Raw genomic sequence first — 22,195 nt, forward strand, 5'->3', positions numbered from 1 at the left:
AAGCCTTCACTTAGAGGGGACGGGGAGAGCGTAAGGTTTGGGCACCCGGGGAAGGGTCGCGCTCTTGGTGACCGTCAGGGCTGGCTGGTTGGTTACAGGGACCCAGAAGGGATGGTTGGCCGAGTTGACGGTCCGCTATTTCAGCCGGCTGATCACTTTTTCTTTCTCCTTGGCTCCCGGGAAGACACCTTTCCCCAGTCAGTAATGTTTGAAGAGCTCTGACAGTTTAGCGAAGGTTATCGTTTCTAACAGGACATTTCATCAGGAACATTACGGGGCTGGGAGACAAAAATCTAAGTTGTGGACAAGGTGGGAACATTTGTCAGCTATCTAGTTCTCAAGTTGGTTCCCAAATTGGTTTCAGTGTACAATGAACTTCTGGAGTGAAATGTTTAGGGGTAGAGTTTGAGTGGATGTGGGTGTGTGTGTGTGTGTGTGTGTGTGTGTGTGTGTGTGTACCTCCGCTTACTACTCAGGTAGTAAATTAAATTTTGTAACTTAAACTTTGGGATAGAAGGACATTTTCCTTCTAGATGTCCCAAATGGAAAGTAGACATTTTATAAAGTATCACAAATATTGTCCTATCCCTTTTTTCCGCTCACATTTTAAAGTTTTACCTTGAAACAAAAAGGTTCTTTTTTCAGCGCAGTTAAAAATCCCAGTTTTGAAAAAATTGGAGCTGACAGGTGTGGTAGCCCACAGGGCTTTTCTAGCAGCACTGGGGAGAGGCTGAGGAAGGTGGATCTCTGAGTTCAGGCAGCCGGTGCTACCCAGTCAGACCCTGTCTCAACAAGATTGGAAAACTAGAGTCTGTTGAAATGTTGAGCATACATAAAATGGAGGAAGTTTTTCCAGCCTCTTTTTCAGCTTTGTACATGTAGTTATCTTTCTTTTTTTTAGAGCTGAAGGCCAGATAATGCTTTTCTCTGTATGTGAATCACACTTGAAGCCTTCCCAAGCCTCCAAGTGGTCTCTACTACTTTGGCTTCTCGTTCATCCCCGTCTCTTAACTCTTTACAATTGGAGACACTTGTTCAGCTACCATTTTTGCGTAAAAGAATTTTTTAAAGACTTATTTATTTATCGATCTATCTGTTTATTTATTATGCTTTATCTGCATGTACACCCGCATGCCAGAGAGGGCATCTGATCCCAGTATAGACAGTTATGAGTCACCATGTGGTTGCTGGGAATTGAACTTAGGACCTTTGGAAGAGCACACAGTACTCTTAACCGCTGAGCCATCTCTCCAGCCTCTAAACCTATTTTTTTGAAAACCTTTATGTGTGTGTGAGTGTTCATGGTTGTGCACAGGAAGGTCAGAGGGCACCCTTGAGAAGTTGGGTTTCAAGCTCAAGTTGTTAGGCTTAGCAAGTACCTTTATCCACTGGGCCATCTTACCAGCCCTGCGTTTTTACTTCTAAATTCTATGAGTTTATTGTTCTGTATGAATGATTTTACTAAATGTGTGTTTTGTGATATGGCTTTAATGTCACTTTGTGTGTGTGTGTATACACACACATACATGCATATATATGTACACATACACTAAGGCAGTAAAGATTTAGTAGCATATCTTTAAGAAAATTAGACAATGTAGTGGCATTTAAGCTAGTGGTTCTCAACCTGTGGGTCATGACCCCCAAGGCTCCAACGACCTTCTCATAGGGGTCACACATTAGATATTTACATTATGATTTATAACAGCAAAATTACAGTTACAAAGTAGCAACAAAATAATTTTATGGTTAGGGGTCAGTAACATGAGGAGCTGTATTAAAGTGTTGCAGCATCAGGAAGGTTGAGAGCCACTGAGCCACACTGTCCAGCATTAGGTTTTTTAAATACCATGTTCTGATTTGAACCATTCTTTTGGAAAAATTTTCACAGCTGCTAATTTTGTCACTTATACCTGATAGCTGAGGACTAATGAAATTTTCTTGTATGTGATTAACAGATATAATTGGTGATTACAACTTCCTTCAATAAGTTAATTCTCATCAACTCCTTGCAATTTTAAAAGAAGATGCCTGGTGTCATACCTAGTGAAAGTAATGGGCTTTCAAGAGGTAGTCCATCGAAGAAAAACAGACTTTCTTTGAAGTTTTTTCAGAAAAAGGAAACCAAAAGAGCTTTAGATTTTACTGATTCTCAAGAAAATGAAGAAAAAGCTTCTGAGTATAGAGGATCTGAGATGTATGTATTTACTTTAAATATATTTCTGTACTTTATTCTCAATCAGTGAAGGAGCATTGAATTTAGGTTGGTACTTCTGTACTGACCTGACAGTTCACAGGGTTAAACAAACTTATACATGAATTTGCATTTAGTGAGACAGGAATTAAAGTGAACAGGGTAAATCTGGTAGTGCCTCATAGGGATCACAGCCACAGTGTTAATTTATGGCATTAACATCATTGTTAGTAATTGAGACTAACTTAGGGAATTAGCCACTAAAACTCTGAGTTTATGCTTGATATTTTGATATACTGTTTGTAAAAACAGGTTTTTCTTTGTTATACTACAGAACTACTGATATCTGCTTAAAGGCAGAACAGTTGCAAATTATTTTGAAACTAGATTTTAAAAATAAACGTTTTTTAATGCACATAAATTCTTTAGTCACTAAAAAGAAAAAAAGCTGGAGGGAATGCACACAAAGTACAGTGAGTCCAGTCATAGCGGGTATTAAGCTAATTATTTTTCTAGTCTAAACTCAGGTTTTTTTCTCTTATTTATGGTGGATAAATACACAAAAAATGTAACTAATAGTAGATGTATAAAGCTCCATTGGAACTCCATGGCTTCAGAATGGTTGTCCTATAGGGCTAGACAAGTGTTTATTTGAGTGGCTACATTAATCTAGCTGCACAATGTTTTTAGTTGTGAATTCATTACAATAAAGTGATTTTTTTATTAAAAAATAACGAATAAAACTGAATATTCCAAACCGCTCTAGCTGCAGTTGATAGTAGCTCTTTGTTCAACAATTGGGCAGTCTTTTGGGTAACTAAAAGTGGATCTTATCTCATGTATGTTTCCCCAGTAATTGTTCAGGGTTGGGTATATAGTTTAGCGATCCCCTGGGTTCAGTCCCAAGTACCAAAGATGAAAAAAAGGTAACTTATTTAAAATGAGAAGCAGTAATAATTCTCTTCATAGACTTTCTTCTAAATCTGTCACAGTGAACCAGCATACCAGTTTATCTATTTTTGTGTGATTAACCTTGTGAGGGAATTATTGTGAGGTTTGTGGAGTATAATGTTTTAAGATCTCTTCTGAGGCCCACCTGGTGGTAGTCATGCCTTTAATCCCAGCACTTGGGAGGCAGAAGCAGGCAGATTTCCTTTGAGTTCAAGGCCAGCCTGGTCTACAAAGTGAGTCCAGGGCAGCCAAGGCTACACAGAGAAACCACCCTAAATTTAGAGAAGTAGTATTTTCATGTTAAGATGCCATGCTTTATACCTTTTCTTCCTGTCCTATTAATAGTGATCAAGTTGTTCCTGCTGCACAGTCCTCACCAATAAGTTGTGAGAAGAGAGAAAACCTGTTACCATTTGTGGGACTGAATAATCTTGGCAATACTTGTTATCTGAATAGTATTCTTCAGGTAAAATGATACAATGTTTAAATTTTTAGATTATTGAATGGGGTTGTGCATACTTTGTCTTAAATTGTAAATAAACCAAAATAGGCTATGATAGTACTTTAAATTGCACATTACTTCCTTTGGGGTAAGAAAAAAGAAAATAAAGGTGAGATACTAAAATTGGGTAGATTGGTTAAGAAAATGCCAAACCTTTTTTTTTTCCCTTTTCTTTTTCTGTTTGATTCCTGGTGCTGTGTCTACTTAAAAACTTGGTTTTTGTGTGCTCTGAAATATATTGTGATTTTTTTTTTAAGTCTTTGTTATCTTAGTCTTATTAATATTGCGTAGGTTCAGAGCTAAGTGCTATTGTGGGATTATTGGGTTAGTATTGATGGGAAGAGAACATGTTTTGACGAGGACCTTAATGTCACAGTGTTAGGTAACGTGCATTAAGAGTGCCCTGCAGAAGGCATTAGTGATTTTAGGTGTGTTGTTTTGCTCAGTACTTAGACAGTGTCCCTTTTTTAGGTGTTATACTTTTGTCCTGGTTTTAAGTCTGGAGTGAAGCACTTATTTAACATTATTTCAAGAAAGAAAGAAGCTCTGAAGGATGACTCTAATCAGAAAGATAAGGTAAGACAATAATTTCAAAAGCAAAATAAGCTAGGGGGATGCCAGGCAAGCTGGTTGCACACCTTTGATCCCAACACTTGTGAGGCAGGTGTGGGTGCACCCGCGAGGCTGAGGCTAAACCTGCTTTGTCATGATGGCGATTTCTGGGCCAGACAGGGCGACTCATTGAGACCCCGGGCCAGCACCCCTCCACACACACACAAGAAACTGATGGGAGGAGTTGAATTTATTTCTTGAATATAAAGGTAACAGATTCTCAAGACAGTTCAGTACCGTGGTGACAGATTATTTCTGTTAATTTATAAACAAGAATTAGGTTTTTCGGTAGTGTTATGTTGTATTTTTCATTTTGACAGTCTACCTGGTTTTTCAGAGTACTCTTTTTTCCCCTGCTTGACCTTTTATATGTTGTTTACAACACTTGTCACTTGTACCTCACAGTCTCAGATGTCGTACTTGAGTACCAGGTGATTTATCCACTGCATTTTAATTGACATTAATTTTTTTTTGGTGTTGAGGACTGAATTTATGGTGCTACACACAAATGAAGCTCTCCCACTGAGCCTCACCCTTAGCCTCAATTGTAAACAAATACTGTAAAACTAAACTGATTAGAAAATTATTGTCTATATAGAAAGCAACTGGGGGGGAAAGTTGGCTTGTATGCTTAATAGAATTTTTGCTGTACTGAAATTAAATTCAGAAAAGCTACATTGTTCCGTGAGACTAAGAAGAGGCACTTATGTAATGTTTATAAAGTAATTTATGTTTTTTTCTCTTGATAGGGAAGCTGTAAAGAAGATCCTTTGCCAAGTTATGAGCTTATATGCAGTTTACAGTCCTTAATAATTTCAGTTGAGCAGCTTCAGGCTAGTTTTCTTTTAAATCCAGAGAAATACACAGATGAACTTGCTACACAGCCAAGGCGACTGCTTAACACACTCAGGTATAGCCTCTCCAGCCCAGTTCTTATCTTTTTGTTTCTGTCTTTAGAAGAGAGTGATATATATGAACACGTAGGAATAAATGGCAAGAAAGTCGAAGCTCCGGGCTCCAGCCTTTTATATCCCAGAAGTTTTGAAATCTAATTTTTAAAAATAAATGAAACTAAATTAATCCGATTCAAATTTATATTAATCTGTTTATACTTTTACTCATAGTTTTCCTTGGAAAGACTAATGTTTGATTATAGACTTGGCCTCTATGGCTCATACTATTACTTAGGTGCTATATTACACTCCTTTAAGAAAAATACAAGTATATGGGCCTCATACCAAGTTGCTCACTGGTGGCAAACCGCAGGCATTTATATTTCCTCGTTTTTGTGGCACTGAGGCTTAAACCCCATACCTGTACATGCTTAGGTCGTATTGTCATTAGAAATGAAAGTACCAGAATTCCTAAACAAATGTGGCCCTGAGGATTTCAGATTAGAAATTGTAGGTCTGTATACAGAATGTGGCATGCATAGAATCTGCAGGTTTCAAATACTTATCATATCTGTTTAAAAATATATATAATAACATTGAAAATTTTCATAATGAGGTCTTACAAGGAAGTCCTTAATAGGGCGTTTATTTCCCTTTGTTAAGAGGCATTATAAAAAGATGGCCAAGAACTGATTTAGGCCTTTAACGAGCTTTATGACTGTTAGCAAGTTACTTAACCTTGTGGCATCTGTCAGTAGTTACTGTAATAACACTTACTGAGAGGGACACACTACCTTTTTAATAAAAGCTAGCATATGGTAAAACACCGGTTTTTATACGGTTATTATGAGTAACCGTATTGGTTACTCATAATATTTTGAAGAGGGTCACAGTATTGTGATAATAAAAAAAAATTGCTTTTGCTTTCAACTATAAATTTAGGTAAGAGATTTCAAATTAGTAGAATGCTTTTGAATATTTAAAATAGTTAACGAAAACATTTTCTTTCATGCTACTATACAAAATTAGAATTAGCTAAAATAAACACTTCTATTCATAGGGAACTCAACCCTATGTATGAAGGATATCTACAGCATGATGCGCAGGAAGTGCTACAGTGTATTCTGGGAAACATTCAAGAAACATGCCAACTCCTAAAAAAAGAAGAAGTAAAAAACTTGGCTGAATTACCTAAGGTGGAAGGAAAATCTCATCAGAAAGAGGAAATGGGTGGAATTAACAGCACAGAGATTGACAGTGTGAGGAATTTGGAGGACTTGAAAGAAAAACTCCCAAAAGGAAATTGGAAGAGAAAAAGTGACAGTGAATCGGGTAACATGAAGAAAAAAGTTAAATTGTCCAAGGAATCCCAGCCATTGGAAGAGAACCAGAGACAAACTAGATCAAAAAGAAAAGTTACTGGTGACACATTAGAGATTTCTCCTAAAATCATCCCCAAGTGTGTTTCTGAAAATGAGAGTGTAAGACCCTCACAAAAGAAATCAAAAGTTAAATTAAATTGGTTAAAGCCTACAAGTAAGCAACCCAGCATTCTTTCCAAGTTCTGTAGTCTGGGGAAAATAACAACAAACCAGCGAACCAAAGGACTCCCTAAAGAACATGAGTGTGCTTTTGAAGAGGACTTGGGGAAGTACGGAAGTGACAGCACAGCTAACAGTGTACAAGACTCTCCAGGAAGTAGCATTACATCTGTGGACAGCAGTGAAGTTAAGTCTATAAACAGAGGTCAGTGTAGTTACTAGATTGCCAAGTGGGAATATTAGCTACAGAAATACACACTATTTAAGATTTTGTTTTGAGAAGTTAATTTACCATTGGCTGTCAACTGAGTTTTAAGGCATTGTACTTGAGTATGTGAACATGTATTATATACTGTTGTTAATGTTATGGTAATTTTGCTTGATGGTTTTTAAGGTGGGGAAGTTTAATAAATTTTTAATGGGAAAACTGTGGGGTCCCCCTTTTATTTATGCAGTATGATGTAAAAATATAAGGGAACTGAGCTCAGTAAATCTTAGAGCTAAGCTATAACTGCCTTGCTTGGGTTTGTTTACACATGTATGCATCTTAGGTAAAATCTACAGTTAATGTGGCTAATGGTTGTGCCAGAATTTTTTGTTCTCTGGGATAGTTTTATAAGGACATGTCTTTAGGAAACAAGTTAAAGACACAGCTGATTTTATTCTGAAGGTAGTAATTCGTATTTGAAAATTTTTGGTAGGGACTTTGCATTTCATTAATAAGGCTGTGCTTAAGTGAACATGGCTCTTGTGTTCATGATATACCTTTCCAATGGGAAACTGATGAATTGGGCTATACTGAAAAACATATCTGTATAGACTTACTTTCCTATTCTCATTTTAGGTGCAGAGCAAATTGGCTTTGAACTAGTAGAGAAATTATTTCAAGGTCAGCTAGTATTAAGGACTCGCTGTTTGGAATGTGAAAGCTTAACAGAAAGAAGAGAAGATTTTCAAGATATTAGTGTCCCGGTACAAGAAGATGAGCTTTCCAAAGTTGAGGAGAGCTCTGAAAGTAAGCAAATGGGGGCCTGTGGACCATGGGATAGTTACAGAGTCCTTGCTATATAGTAGATAGCCTTCTAGTTCTCTCAGCACCACTTGTCAACTCTGAAATTGTATTGGTGGGAGGCTGGAGAGAGATCAGAGGTTCTTCAAAGGGTTTAATGCCAAGCAACCACACGGTGGCTCATAACCATCTATAATGAGATCTGGTGCCCTCTTCTGGCCTGCTGGCTCACATGAAGGCAGAATACTGTATAAATAATAAGTAAATAAGTAAATCAAAAAAAAATTGTAATGGAAAAATGATCTTAATATTTTAGTAGCTTAAGTCTTTTTTACAATTTGTACTTGAGCTACTGTTGTATTTAATCTAAACCATAGAAGGTATGAAAATGTCCTGAAGAATCAAGAGACAGGTTTTACTTGTCAGAAATTGACAGCTGATTTTTGAGACTGGGCTTATTTGGCTTTCAGTGTCCCTAGCATGTATGTAATGTATATGTATGTATGTATGTATGTATGTATTCATTTACTGTGGTTAATACTAAATACTGAAAAGACATGCACATAGACTTTCAGGATGATTTCAGAAATCTCTTTAGATGTTGGGGATGGGTTATTTAAAACTGATAATACCATACATGAAACTTTAAGTTTTGAATGTCTAAAAGATATTTATGAGTGAACAATTCTGTTTTACAGTTTCTCCAGAGCCAAAAACAGAAATGAAGACCTTGAGATGGGCAATTTCACAATTTGCTTCAGTGGAGAGAATTGTAGGAGAAGATAAATATTTTTGCGAAAACTGCCATCATTATACGGAAGCAGAGCGCAGCCTCTTGTTTGATAAAATGCCTGAAGTTATCACTATCCACCTGAAGTGCTTTGCTGCTAGTGGCTTGGAGTGAGTACTGTAAATAAACCAGGGGAAGAGTGGCTGTGTGCAGTGAAGGCATGTGTGCGAATGAACTCTGCTCCTAACTGAGCAGGTTATTTGAGCAAAAATATACTAATATGATTTTTGGGGGCGGTAATATAGCTCAGGTAGTGTGCTTTCTAACAAAGTTGAGATCCTGAATTTGTTTTCCAGCACTAAAAGAACAGTGTAACTCTCAAAAGATCTTTTCATATTCGTTCTATAGGTGCTAGTAGTAGAATTCTGCTTTGGTGGAACTGACTGAAATCCCCCCCCCCCCCCAACAGGGTTGCTCTGTGTAACCCTGGGCTGTCTGTCCTGGCATTTGCTCCATAGACCAGGCTGACTTTGAAATCAGAGATCCACCTGCCTCTGCCTCCTGAGTGCTAGGATTAAAGGCATACAAACACCACACTTGAGCCGAGAAATGTTTTATATATTTATATATATTATATATATTATTTTATTATATATATATAATATATATATATTTTTTAATTCCTCCCCCACTTCCTTCAGTGAGGCAGGGTTTCACGATTGTAACCACAACAATCTACCTCAATGTCCTCCTGACTCAGATTCAAGCCGGGATTACAGGTGTGAGCCACCATGCCTGACTCATCTTTTTTTTTTTTTTTCCTTTGGAGGGGTGGGGGTGTATAGAAAAGCACATTTTCTGTTTTAAGGAAAGTTAGGAAAGCTAGCTCATCTCTGAAAACTTTGGGAAACTTTATAGTTGAGAATTTGTCCAAAAGCTATTAAAATTAAATATAAACATGGATGTTTTGGATAATCTGTCTTTTCTGACATGCCATTGTATACTTCATGGTTTCTACATTTATTGACTTGTTTGAAATTAACCATGAGAGCTTCCTAGTAATCCTCCCATGTTGTCACTAAAGTGATGTATGGTCTTTTCTTAGTCATTTTCATATATATTATTTGGACCAAAAATAAAATAAAATATAGAGGATTTTGGTTTCAGATGTTTGGTCTTTTAAAAGTACTAACTTCCAGAAATACAAGTCTAATAAAAGAATGAAGAAAATCCAACATCAGTCAGTTTTCTTTTTTAAAAAAAACTGGGTCTCACTGTGTAGCAGTGGCTGGCTTGGAATTTGTTATATAGATCAGGTTGGCCACAAGCTTCCCAAGTGCCAGGATTAAAAGTGTGCACCGTTATACCTAGGTTCTCTTTTAATGGTTTTTGTGTATGCATTTATTTTTCAAAATTGAAGTCTTATTCTGCTTTCGTCATAACCAGACATTAAGGACTTACTTTTTGGTTTCACGTTGTGTGTAAAGTTTTAGATTGAAAACAATGACAGGAGCCCTTTTTTTCCTTCCAAAGGTTTGATTGTTATGGTGGCGGACTTTCCAAGATCAACACTCCTTTATTGACACCTCTTAAATTGTCACTAGAAGAATGGAGCACAAAGCCGACCAATGACAGCTATGGATTATTTGCTGTTGTGATGCACAGTGGCATTACAATTAGTAGCGGGCACTATACTGCATCTGTTAAAGTCACTGACCTTAACAGTCTAGAACTAGATAAGGGGAATTTTGTGGTTGACCAGATGAGTGAAATAGGTAAGCCAGAGCCACTAAATGAGGAGGAAGCAAGGGGGATGGCTGACAATTATGATGATGAAGTGTCAATTAGAGTTGGTGGAAATGCTCAGCCAAGTAAAGTTTTGAACAAAAAAAATGTAGAAGCTATTGGACTTCTTGGAGGACAAAAGAGCAAAGCAGATTATGAGCTGTACAACAAAGCATCTAATCCTGATAAGGTTGTCGGGACAGCATTTGCTGAAAGTAGAAACTCTGAAACTAATGATACCAATGGGACCCACGAATCTGACAGGAACAAGGAATCCAGTGACCAAACAGGCATTAACATGAATGGATCTGAGAACAAGATTTCCTATGTAGTACAAAGCTTAAAGGAGTACGAGGGAAAGTGGTTGCTTTTTGATGATTCTGAAGTAAAAGTTACAGAAGAGAAAGACTTTTTGAATTCTCTTTCCCCTTCTACATCTCCTACATCTACTCCCTACTTGCTATTTTATAAAAAATTATAGTGAGTATATTTTCCTTGTATATATTAAGCAGACCTGAACAGACATTGGTAAAGTTGATTACATCTAAGAGTCTTTAGTTATCTTTTGAAGCTGTTGGATATTATTGGTCTCTCTAGGCTTTTATATAAACAGTAAGATTTTAAGTACTGAAAACCATGTTAATTTTTAGAATCATTTTCCTTAGTAGAGACTAGTGATGAGTAAGCTTCTGGGAACAAACTTGTATAGGTACTAAATGATCCAAAATGGAAGCTTGAAGCAGTTAACACTTTGGGACTTAATATAATCTTTTGTTTGCTTTTTAAAATAAAGTGCTTGTATTTGTATTCTCCATATTTTGGAATAATTAATTATCTACTTGATGTTTATAGGTCTGGCTTTTTCACCCAAGAAACAGAATCTCATTCAGTATATTTAGTTTTATAATAGTCATCTGAAACCAAATCTTTGGGCTATATCAGAGGCACAAAGTCTAGAATGTGTATATTCACAGTGGTGTATATTTTGTGCCTTGAAGAACTTTGGAAAGTGTCTCAGAAAACCTGGCAGTCTCCTATCTTCATAAGAATTTTATATGTATTTATGAAGATATCTCTGTACTCTAGTCAGGCTTTTTGGCTGACTAATTTGTATCTCTTCATACTCATTCTGCATGGTCTGTATATAGTACATCAATTTAGAGGTGTGACCTTTAACTTTTTTTAAAAACTGGGAGGTCAATAAAATTTAAACTGTTTAACAACCATGTATATAAATGTGTTATTTTTTTTAAAAAAATGCATATTTTTACCAAAGCGAGTTACCTTAAAGACAAATGTGTACATAAAAGACAGAATAATCATGCACAATTACCTTTAATACTCAGTTTCTGGCAGTGGAGGAACTACTTCAGTCCATCAAAGTTGTCTTAATTTTAAGTCATCTGCTTTAGAACTTGTAAAGGCACACTCAGATGAGTAAATACAGAAGAGCTACTGCAGTAACATTCCATTTCAGTAGGAGAGATTGCTTATTCCACTAGCATTTTCTCACAGATGGTGTGATGGAAATTAAATGATTCTCCAGTGGTAGAATGTTTAAAAATAACGTGTTATCAGTTAGAGCTTAGAGATTCCTGAGGTGAGAAAGGTTGTATTTTTAAAAAACACTGTCAGGAAGTATAACAAGATGGAGTAATAAGTCTCCATTCTAGTTTATGAGAAAATAACTGGTATTTCATAATAAACTATAATTACATAAATCATGATGGTCCTTTCTGCTGTCACTGAGATGTGAAACAGATCAGGTAACCAAGTGGGCAATGACAGGTGCTCACTCAGTGTCTCCTCCCCACAGAGGGGAAAGGGTGTCATTTCAGGTGACTTCAGGAGGGTCAGCAGCATCGCCACTGTTGCTGTTCTAGATGCCACAGTGTCACAACAAATTGTAAAGTGTTAGTTTTTTTCTGTGTACCTTTTTCAATTATTTCGATAGCAACTAATGTATTCATTTTGTAAAAACACATGACATCTCATTTATTTGGTAGAGTAAAATCAATGAAACCCCAGCTCAGTGTTAGCCTTCCTATCAAACATCCTTAAAGCAGATTTCTCATTACTGGTTCAGTCAGTAAACATTTGATAGATTGAAGTACAGAAGTCAGTTCAAATTGCTAGCTCATTAAGCTGATACTAATAAAATGACCCGTAAAGATTAAACCGCTGTCATTAGCATTCAGTATTAGGTATTCTGGTATATAATTTTTGTTTTTTGAGATAGGGTTTCTTTGTGTAACCCTGGTGTCCTGGACTTTTGCAGACCAGGCTGGCCCCAACCTCAGAGATCTACGAACCTTGCCTCCTAAGCGCTGTGATTAAAGGTGAGCGCCACCTTGCCCGGCCCTAGAAATGTGTTATAAGGTAATTTTTTTTTTGGCAATTCTTAACAGGTTGTCTTTTTTGGGGGAGAGTTGGGGGGCAGAAATGGTGGCAGTATCTGCCATCATTAACTGATTAGGGGAAATCTGATGCCAGTTTGGAACCAGTTTTTGAACAATTAATTTTTTCCCATTGTAATAGAGAAATTAAAATCCCACTCATTAAAATTAGTGTAAACATTCACATATTTAATAGTACCTTTAAAATAAGCATTACTACATTTAAAATGGTTCCAAAATGAATGAATCTATAAATGGTAATATAAATTAAAAAATAAGAACTTAAAGTAAATAAATTTAACATTAGCTATGGTATAAATAATTGTAAATGTGTACTGTACCTTTGAATCATTAAAACTTTTTTTTAAAGATGACAGCATGTTACCAGAAGGTTAGAAACCACAGCCATAAGCCTCACGTGTAACAGCCTGCATCTGGTAGCACATTCTTCAGTGAGTCCATCAATGCTATTGCTTCCAGAATGATATCCAAGTCCTATTTCTCATCAGAAGACCTCACACTCAATGATGAATACATGGCTCTTTTCAAATGAATAGAACAAGTATATTCTAGAGTTCCATTTTTCGAAGGCTCATTCGGCTGAAGGAATCTCTGAGGAAAGTAAGAGGATATAGTTAAGAACAATTTTTAAGATGGACCGCAATTGTTTTTTTCATTTTTAAGGGTTTTTTTTTTTTTTTTGGTTTTCCTGCCAGACAGACCTCAAAATTAGATGCTCATCTTACATGCCACATTCTGGTTTGAGATTTTGCCACAGATTAGAGGTATGTGATAGCAGCCACTTTGCCAGATATACTGATTATTTGTCCTTAAGGTGCCATGGGAAAGATTTTTGGAGTAGTCAGAATTACTATGGTAAAAGGCAAGTGTTTCTTTAATCATAAATTTGAAATCAAACAAGTGGCTCACGAACTACAAAATGTTTTATGTGTGTTTATATATTGGTATTTGCCGTATCTGAAATTAAAATGTAAATTTTAAGTTGTTTTTACAAAGTAACTGATTGTTATATTTTATTAAAAATTACTTGCAAGGGCCAGGCATTGAGGCTCACACCTTCAATCCTAATACTTGGGAGGCAGACACAGGTGGATTTCTGAATTTGAGCCCAGCTAGGACCAAACAAAGCAGAACATTTTACAAGAGTAGTGTGCGTGAGAAATGCAGAAGGCGTGAACTCTCCCACCTGCTTCTACGACTAACCATTTACAGTGGCACATCCCACCAGACTCTGGAAAAGTCCATCCTACCCATGCGAGGGCCAGAGGGTGGTCAAGGTCCCACGTCACATTTTGAAAATTAAAATCCTAAGAAATTTTTATCTCTTAAATTCTGAAGATTGGAGGATTTTATCATGAAATGTCTCTTCATAAGATTTTTTTCCTTCCTCGTTCGTTCAAGTTAAGTAGGCATCTGGGTGTTTAGGAAAGGTGGAAGCAGTTATCAAGAGAATGACATTGGGCTCTGCATTTCAAAGGCTGCTTTGTTGGCTCCCGGGGTGGGGGGGGTTTGAAAGCTGGGCACTATTAAGACAAGGACTGATGGCTTTGTGATCAGTGTCTACTGCCCTTGTAGGGAGACTCAGTCGGCGCTCAGCTGTAACTCCAGTCCCAGGAGAGTGGAGGCCCTTTAGCCTCTCGGGGCATCTTCATACGCAGGGCGCACATAAACTCACGTACTTAAACAGGAACACACATGCACACACATGCACACACACTTTCAATAGTCTTTTTGGGGGGTCCTGAGAATGTAACTCCGTTGTTGAATGCTTATCTAGCATGCACGAGGCCCTGGTAATCTCCCCAACACCACACAATCTGGTCTGGTATCCTTATAATCAAAACACTTTGGAGGTACAGGCAGGAAGTTCAAGGTCACTGTCCCCTTCATACTGAATGCAAGGCAGCCTGAGCTACAGTACTGAAAAAGAAGACATTCTGCTTTTCAAACAAGGAAAGGGAGGTTGGGCAGTGGTGGCACAGGCCTTTAATCCCAGCCCTGGGGAGCCAGAGGCGGGTGGATCTCTGTGAGGCCAGCCTGGTGTACAGATGAGTTCTGGGACAGCTGGGGCTACATGGAGAAACCTTGTCTTGAACTCTCTCACAAAAGTGCCAGAAACTAGGCCAGGACTTTACATGTCAAGAGAGGTTTATGAAGGCAGGCCTAGGAGTACTGTCCCAGTTAGTGTGTCCTGCACAGGAAAGGGTGACTTTCGGATTCCTTAGGGGTTAAGCGGCAAAGGCTTATATACTAGGTGGATCTGTTTGGTTTCTGGGGATACAACATCTGAATTTTTATAATAAAAAGCTGTAAAACTATCAAAATGAGTCAGGTTTTCTCTTCCTAAAAATCTCTGAGGAGAAAGCACTGAGCATACCTGTGGCAAGTGACAGGCAGCACAGCCTTGTAGAGCTGAGGGATTTTCCTGTTTATCAGTGGCTGCAGAGCCTCCTTAAGGCGATGGTAGTTCCTCTCCAGTTCTCTTTGATACTCCTTTTGATCTGGCCCGATTAAGCTTTTGTTTTTTCTTAAGGCATCCTCACACCTATGGGGTAAGAAACACATGTTTAGACATTTCCAGTCCCCTGGAAATTTGTAGTTTTAACCCCCTTCCACCCCACCCCCCTCTTCTAGTTGATGGCAAATGACTCTCGTTTTTGAGGTGCTGCTATGGCTTAGGTATAACATGTCTCCACAGACTTCATGTGTTGAAGGCTTTGTCCTTGTTTTAGGTTTAATGCGCTGTTATGGTTTAGGTGGATATATCCCCATAGACTTCCTGTGTCCCCAGCTCATGGGCCTGAGAGGTGACAGGGTCATAAGGTCAGTGGGTTATTAGGAGGGTGACCTGGCTACAGCAGGAGGTCAGCAATGGTGTGCCTCTGAAGGTATACTGTGTCCTGTCCAGTTGCCCCTCTCTGCTTCCTGTCTGTGATGTAATAAGCATCTGAGTTGTTTGTTTTTTTAATCTGATAAACCACCTTCTGTACTCATAAAATTGAAAACATTTTAATTCATAGCCAAGGCTAGCCTAGAACTTGTGATTCTTCTGCCTCAGCATCCTGAGTAATAGTGTGCGCTGCAGTTTGTCTTTCCCAGTGTTGGGGGCTCAAGGGCTCTATCGCCAAATTGCTCCAGAGCCATTTCCCTCGCCCACACTGTTTCTAGATCAGAAACTCTTGAGTGTGGTCTCCCGAATCTGTATAACAATGGCATCAGGCTTGCTCCCGCCCCACCCCTTGTTGAAACAAAAGGTTTGGTTTATTAAATAGGTCTTTATCACTAGCCAATTTATTCAAAGTTAAGAAAAAGACATTTAAAAAGTAATACACAAGCACACACCTGTAATCCTAAATGCTGAGAGACTGAAGAAGGTGGCTTACGCGGCTGTCTCAACACAACCAAGCCACATCTAATATGCTTATCTAAATATACTGCTTGTAGATGCAGCTCAAATGATAGCAGAGAAATGCACAGCTTTAAAGTAGTAGAGTAGAGTGGATGAGAAAAGGCCACCCAGCTTGACAACCTGACCCAGAGCCCCACTCGGCAGAAAGAGAACGGCCCCCTGCAGTTTTCCTCTGGCCTCCATAAGCAGGTGCGGAGCTTTTCCATGTGCATGCGCATACACATATAACCACAAATGTGATTTTAAAAAGTGTTCATACTGAATAGTGGGCACTCTGAACAGACTAACTCAAACTATGAGTTTACATATTTCTGAAAAATACCTAACACCTAGGCGAAGATGAGCATATGAACCCAGAGTACTATTCTAGGGCGCACATCTGTTGTATGTGTGGCATTCCACTCAGACATTCTTCTAGGTACATGTTCTGTCCGTATATGCTTTGTATAGGAACAAAGCCAGGAATCTCCAAACATAACCAAAATATACCATCTGGAGAAAAGAAGCACACATGTTCATACAATGGAACACACAAATTAGCAACAGATAAGCACGGAAGACAGCAGCTGACAGAAACCAGTACATACTATTCATTTACACTATTCATTTACATAAGGTTAAAAAAATGTAAAACAATTGAGCATTCAGAGATTCAGTGATTTCTGTTAACACTGGTAAAGACAAAACAAATGAGAAAGCGGAAATCTGGGACACTGCCTACTTCTGGAAGGAAAGGAGGAGGATGACATCAGAGCGTAGAAATGGGTTATTTTAATTCAGGATTTAACGAAGGTAAGTTTTAAAAGACAAAAACCTCACACAAAAATTAAGTACACAGAAAGTACTTTCAGTAATTAAAAGCCAACGGAAGTATCACTCAAAATTGATGAGCAGAAGGTACCCTTTTTATATGGGTTATGTAACAAAGTGGGGCAGACTACAGCACCTACATTCTTGGTATTATTAATACTGAGACATTTTGGGGATACACTATGTTAAGGAACAAAAATGCTTATGTACTTTAGCTTTGTGATTTCATGACGGAAATTTTAATTCAACAAAAGAAAAGACCCACTGTGGTATAAATTACACCATATTTAAATTCAAACAGCAAGACAAAACATCAGAGCGGTTAAATTGATGAAATAATTTCACCATTTACATAATGGTTCTAATTTTAACTGAAATAAAATTTAAGATTATTTACAAACTGAACTATGGTTGTGTGTGTGTGTGTGTGTGTGTGTGTGCGCGCGTGCTTGCAGTAGAAAAACACTGTTAACAGAGAAAAATAAAAGTGGAGTATTAACTGTAATTCTTTCTTCCCTCCTACCCTTCCACCCTCTTATCCTTTCTTTGAAACAAGGATTCACTTGAGGCCCAAGTAGGCTGGATCTCACTGTGTAACCCAGGCTGACCTTAACAGCCATCCTCCTGTTCAGCCTCCAAGTGTTGAGCTTATAGGCACGTGGTACCACACCGGCTGTGTAACGTTTCTCTGTGAGGTTTGCATCATGATGGAGTTAAAAACTTTGGGCCTTTTTTATAATTGGAAATGAGAAGTCCTCTGTCCGGACAGTAACACTGAGACCTGTTGTCTACAAGTGCTCATCCTCTGAAGTCTGTTTGGGCTTAGGATGCAGCTCACTAGTCCTGTGAATGCATGGTTTGTGTGAGACCCTGCCTTGTATACCAAGCACCAAAGAAGAAAAAGACAACTGTTTACAATTGCAGTCACAATAAAATATCCTAAAACAGCAAGAAGAAAATTATCTGGTTGTCTGCTGTCCACTGACATTTAGTATGTCAATGACCCAAAGAGACCAACTGTCCCATGATCACCCAGCCCAAACACAGTAGGGGTTATTTTGTTGTAATAAACCTTCCAATTAATGAAATTAGTGTTGGAACCTGTGAGTTCCATAAGTCTGAAATACGTGCACCTGCCAGTAAGTGGCACAGGTCAGGTGCTTACATGTTAGGAGCTGGCTTTCCACTGCTTCCCAAAACCAATTCCGTGTGGCCATCTAGCCTTTGATTACATTACAGGAAAACTTCAAGCTAAAGAGTTTCTTATAGAAACTTCAGGAAATAGCCAACAGAGTGCAAGAACAGCCTATAGATGGGCAAACATATGTGCAAAGTATACATGTGACAAGAGTTACTATCCAGGGCACACAGTGAACTCAAATGTAAAAATCCAACAATGCTACGTGATATAGATACTGATCTTGAAAGTTACCCAAATGGACAACAGACACACAACAGTTCAACAACACTAATTAGAAAAATGCAAATAAAGACTACCTCTTCTCGGGTAGAATGGCTATTATCAAAGGGAGAGTCAACGCCTGCGATGGTGGGAGTGTGACGAGACGGCAGCCCTGCTCTGGACAGGCCCTGGGTTTGCCTCCTGGCACACCCATGGTGGCTCACAGCCATCTGTAACTCCTGTGCAACTGCTTTTTCTGGCCCATGCCAGCGTCAGGGACACACAGGATGTGTGTGCACACACACAGGCAAAACACAGTAAAAAAGCTTAGGAGCAAAAACAGAAGTACCAAATGGACAGTCAGGCATACACCCAAAGGAAACCAAATCAGGTCAAAGAGACATTTACACCCTCACCTGTTCACTGCAGCATGATTCACAATAGCCAAGAGGTGGGAACAACCTACGCCACCTATCAAATATTTAATGGGGTTTGCAGGGGTGTGCAGGAGATGAGAGGGTGAGAGAATTCAGAATGCTTTACATAAATGTATGAAACAGCCAAAGGACACAATAATAAGGGGGGAGGGGCAGATGGCTCATTTGGGGATGGGGGAGGTGCCTTAGCTGGTACAGTGTTTGCCGTCCAAGCATGACAACCTCAGTCCAATCCATTAGCACACATGTAAACAAACAGGCAGACAAAAAAACAAAATGAGCTGGGCATGGCAGCACACCCTTCTAATCCCAGCACTTGGGAGGCAAAAGCAGGAGTATCTCTGTGAGTTCAAGGCCAGCCTGGTCTACAGAGACAGGACAGCCAAGGATCCATAGAGAAACAACGTCTTGAATCCCCACTCCCCAAAACAAACAAACAAACAATCAAACACCCCGAAACCCTAAACAAACTGGGCCAGGTATGGGGTTTAATGCACATATTAATGTCAGTGGTACGTGGGTGTAGAGTGGAAGCAGGAGACAGGAGGACCCTTGGGGCTCACTATCTAGCCAGTCTACTTGCTCAGGGAGAGACTCTTTCAAAATATATAAAAGATAGAGCCCCGAAGTCAACTTCTGGCCTCCTGTGCATGCATGCACAAACATAAAAATATGGTGCAGATATACAATGGAATACATTCTAGCCTTAAAAATCAAGTTTTAGCCACAACAATACGTAAGAAAGTGGATACTGTGCAAAGTGAAATAAGCCTAGCACAGGAAGACAGGTACTGCGCACGTGTAATTTTAAAAATGTGATTTTCACAGAAGTTGGGAAAAGAATGCTGCTTACCAGATGCAGGGGAGAAGGTGGGAAAACACATAGAGAGAAGCTGGACAAAGGCTGCTCAGCCACCTTAGACTGGGATGAGACACACTGGCATGCTTTTACAAAGTAGGGTACCACAGACAACAGTATTACACAGGATACCCCAAAAAGTTAGAAGAAAGGATTTTGCACACTTTCACTATTAAAAAATGGTGTCTTAGGAGATATATTTGCTCCTGGTTATATAGTGTTGTAGAGGAATTTTATTTTTCATTTATTTTAATTTTTTTTTTTTACAATTTATTCATTTTATATCCTGACTGTAGCCCCCTCTCTCATCTCCTCCCTCCCTCTTTTCCCCTTATTCCCTTCCCCTAGTCCACTGGGAGTGGGAGTCTCCTCTCCTGCCATCTGATCCTAGCTTATCAAGTTTTATCAGGACTGCCTGGATCCTCTTCCTCTGCGGCCTGTTAAGACCGAATTGCCAGGGGGTAGATGATCAAAGAGCAGGCAACCGAGTTTATGTCAGAGACAGGCCCTGATCCCTCTACTCGGGAACCCACATAGAGACTGAGCTGCCTATGGGCTACATCTGAGCATGGTGTCTAGGTCCTCTCCATGCATGGTCCTCAGTTGGTGTATCAGTCTCTGCAGGGAACCCCAGACCCAGATGTTTTGGCTTTGTTGGTCTCTTTGTGAAGCTCCTGTCCTCCAGGTCCTTCTATTCCATAAGACTCCCTGTACTCTGCCCAAAGTTTGGCTATGATCTGAGCATCTGCTTCAATCCCCTGTTGGGTGGAGCCTTTCAGAGGACCGCTATAGGAGGCTCCCGTCTGCTCAACTATGTTCGTAGCACCATTATTCATAATAGCCAGAATCTGGAAATAACCTAGATGTCCCTCAATGGAAGAATGGATACAGAATTTGTGGTACATTTACACAATGGAATACTATTAAAAACAAGGAAATCATGAAATTTGTAGGCAAATGGATGGAACTAGAAAAGATCATCCTGAGTGAGGTATCCCAGAACCAGAAAGGCACGCCCGGTATATACTCACTTATAAGCGGATATCAGCCATATAAAATAGGATAACCATACTATAATCAGACCTAAAGAAACTAAACAACAAGGAGAACCGTAAGGAGAATACTTAATTCTCATTTAGAATGGCAAACAGTGTAGAGGAATTTTAACTCAGAACATGGCTGCTGTGCAAGAGATCACATCTAGGAATACAGACATGCCTTTAATCCAGGAGAGAGAGGCGAGAATATCTGAACTCAAGGGCAGCCTGACGGAGAACACATTTCAGGTAAAGAAAAGCTTAGGTCCAGGTGTGGTGGTACATGTCTTTAATCCCAAACAATGAAGGTAAACTTAGTTTGTAGTTGGAAGTACCCACGTTTGAAAGTGATGTTTAATTGAGTGGCAGAAACAGCGACAAATCAGAGAAAGACTTGACAGAACACGATACGTCCAACTCTCAAGAGAAGAGAGGAAAGGGAAGCCTCGGAAGGGGCAAGGGTGAGAGCAGAGGAGGCAGTTTACTGGGACAGCAATAGAGAGACAGGTTGCAGAGAGGAAACTCAGGTGAACACCGAATGAGCCAGAGTATGAGAAGGAGCCAGAAGATTAGAACAGCTGGAGTTAGTTTGAGGCCAAGCAGAGCAATTCAGAGGCCGAGAGAAGCCAGACTGATTAAGTCAGGTGGAAGAGGAGTCTGAGCCAGAACAGCTGAGTTGAACCAGCCAGCCCCGAGCTCAGCAAGAATAAGAAAGGGGGAGCTCTTAGAGTCGTGCGTCCCAGAGCCTGAAAACATTCCAGGCCTAGATTAGATTGTACAGGCTGGAAGCTTCCAGGAGTAGGCCTAGGTTAACAGGGGGAGGCAACAGACCTCTGAGATGACAACTGAAACAGGCAAATAAAAGTTCATTTTACAGGGTAGTGTAGTGTATATAGTGTAATCAAAGCTTATCAATGTATAGTTAAAATAAATTTAAAAATCGCAAAATTTCAGAAAACTGATTACGTTTGTTTAGTTTTTCTGACAGAGTCTGATTCAGTCTAGTCTGGCCGGTCTACCAATGGAGCTGAGTCCCCCAAGCCCCTGATGAAGTTTTCTAAGCATTACTTTTGGATGTCTTTAAAGCTCAGGCAGAAGGAGCTGAGAGTTTTGTAAAGCTAATGCAATAAAAAGGCAGTGCCGTCCACATTTACTAATGAAAGAACAAAAGAACAAAAAACAATGTTCAGCTCTTGGTGGAGGTCACCTTTAATCCCAGCACTTGGGAGGCAGAAGCAGGAAGATCTCTGAGTGTGAGGCCAGCCTGGTTCCAGGACAGCCAGGACCACACAGGAAAATGAAACGAAACGAAACAAAACAAAGAAACAAACAAAAAACCAATGTCTAATATATTCAATAACCGATTTGTGTTAGGAAGTACAAGCCTGGGGTCTCTGGCTCTAGCCCTGCTGCTGTTAGTGCTACTCAGGCACTTGGGCATTTGCTTAATGGGTTAGTGGCTCTTTCAGAAACTGTTTTGGTAGTGTGGGGGTTGAAGTGAGTGCCTTGAATGTACTAGGCGAGTGCGACTGGGCTATGGCGACAGCCTCGAGAAGGCTCTTTTAGTCTGACCCCTGTTTCACCTTCCCCGGTGTTTCGCAGGCTCT

The 22,195-nt window shown here is 39.3% G+C and overlaps 2 protein-coding genes across 6 annotated transcripts in view; one reads left to right on the forward strand and one right to left on the reverse strand.

Moving 5' to 3' along the window:
• The window catches only part of Usp1 (ubiquitin specific peptidase 1), a 12,509-nt gene extending 1,069 nt beyond the window's left edge, over nt 1–11,440 (forward strand). The window contains exons 2-9 of the mRNA XM_055629083.1: nt 1,959–2,197; nt 3,491–3,611; nt 4,119–4,223; nt 5,009–5,169; nt 6,213–6,898; nt 7,538–7,708; nt 8,401–8,602; nt 9,966–11,440. Of these exons, the coding sequence (XP_055485058.1) occupies nt 2,028–2,197; nt 3,491–3,611; nt 4,119–4,223; nt 5,009–5,169; nt 6,213–6,898; nt 7,538–7,708; nt 8,401–8,602; nt 9,966–10,698 (2,349 nt within the window). The 5' untranslated portion in view covers nt 1,959–2,027 and the 3' untranslated portion in view covers nt 10,699–11,440. The remainder of the gene's footprint in view (nt 1–1,958; nt 2,198–3,490; nt 3,612–4,118; nt 4,224–5,008; nt 5,170–6,212; nt 6,899–7,537; nt 7,709–8,400; nt 8,603–9,965) is intronic.
• A 116-nt stretch (nt 11,441–11,556) lies between these two features.
• Dock7 (dedicator of cytokinesis 7) overlaps nt 11,557–22,195 on the reverse strand; it is a 191,754-nt gene continuing 181,115 nt past the window's right edge. For all 5 annotated transcript variants that reach the window (XM_055628697.1, XM_055628699.1, XM_055628700.1 and 2 more), the window contains 2 exons: nt 15,012–15,179; nt 11,557–13,225 (listed from right to left, as the gene is read on the reverse strand). In XM_055628697.1, coding sequence (XP_055484672.1) covers nt 13,183–13,225; nt 15,012–15,179 — 211 coding nt within the window. In that variant the 3' untranslated portion in view covers nt 11,557–13,182. The remainder of the gene's footprint in view (nt 13,226–15,011; nt 15,180–22,195) is intronic.

Source organism: Psammomys obesus, unplaced genomic scaffold, assembly GCF_907164565.1.
Source record: "Psammomys obesus unplaced genomic scaffold, mPsaObe1.curated_primary_1811, whole genome shotgun sequence".
NCBI classification, from domain to species: Eukaryota; Metazoa; Chordata; class Mammalia; order Rodentia; family Muridae; genus Psammomys; species Psammomys obesus.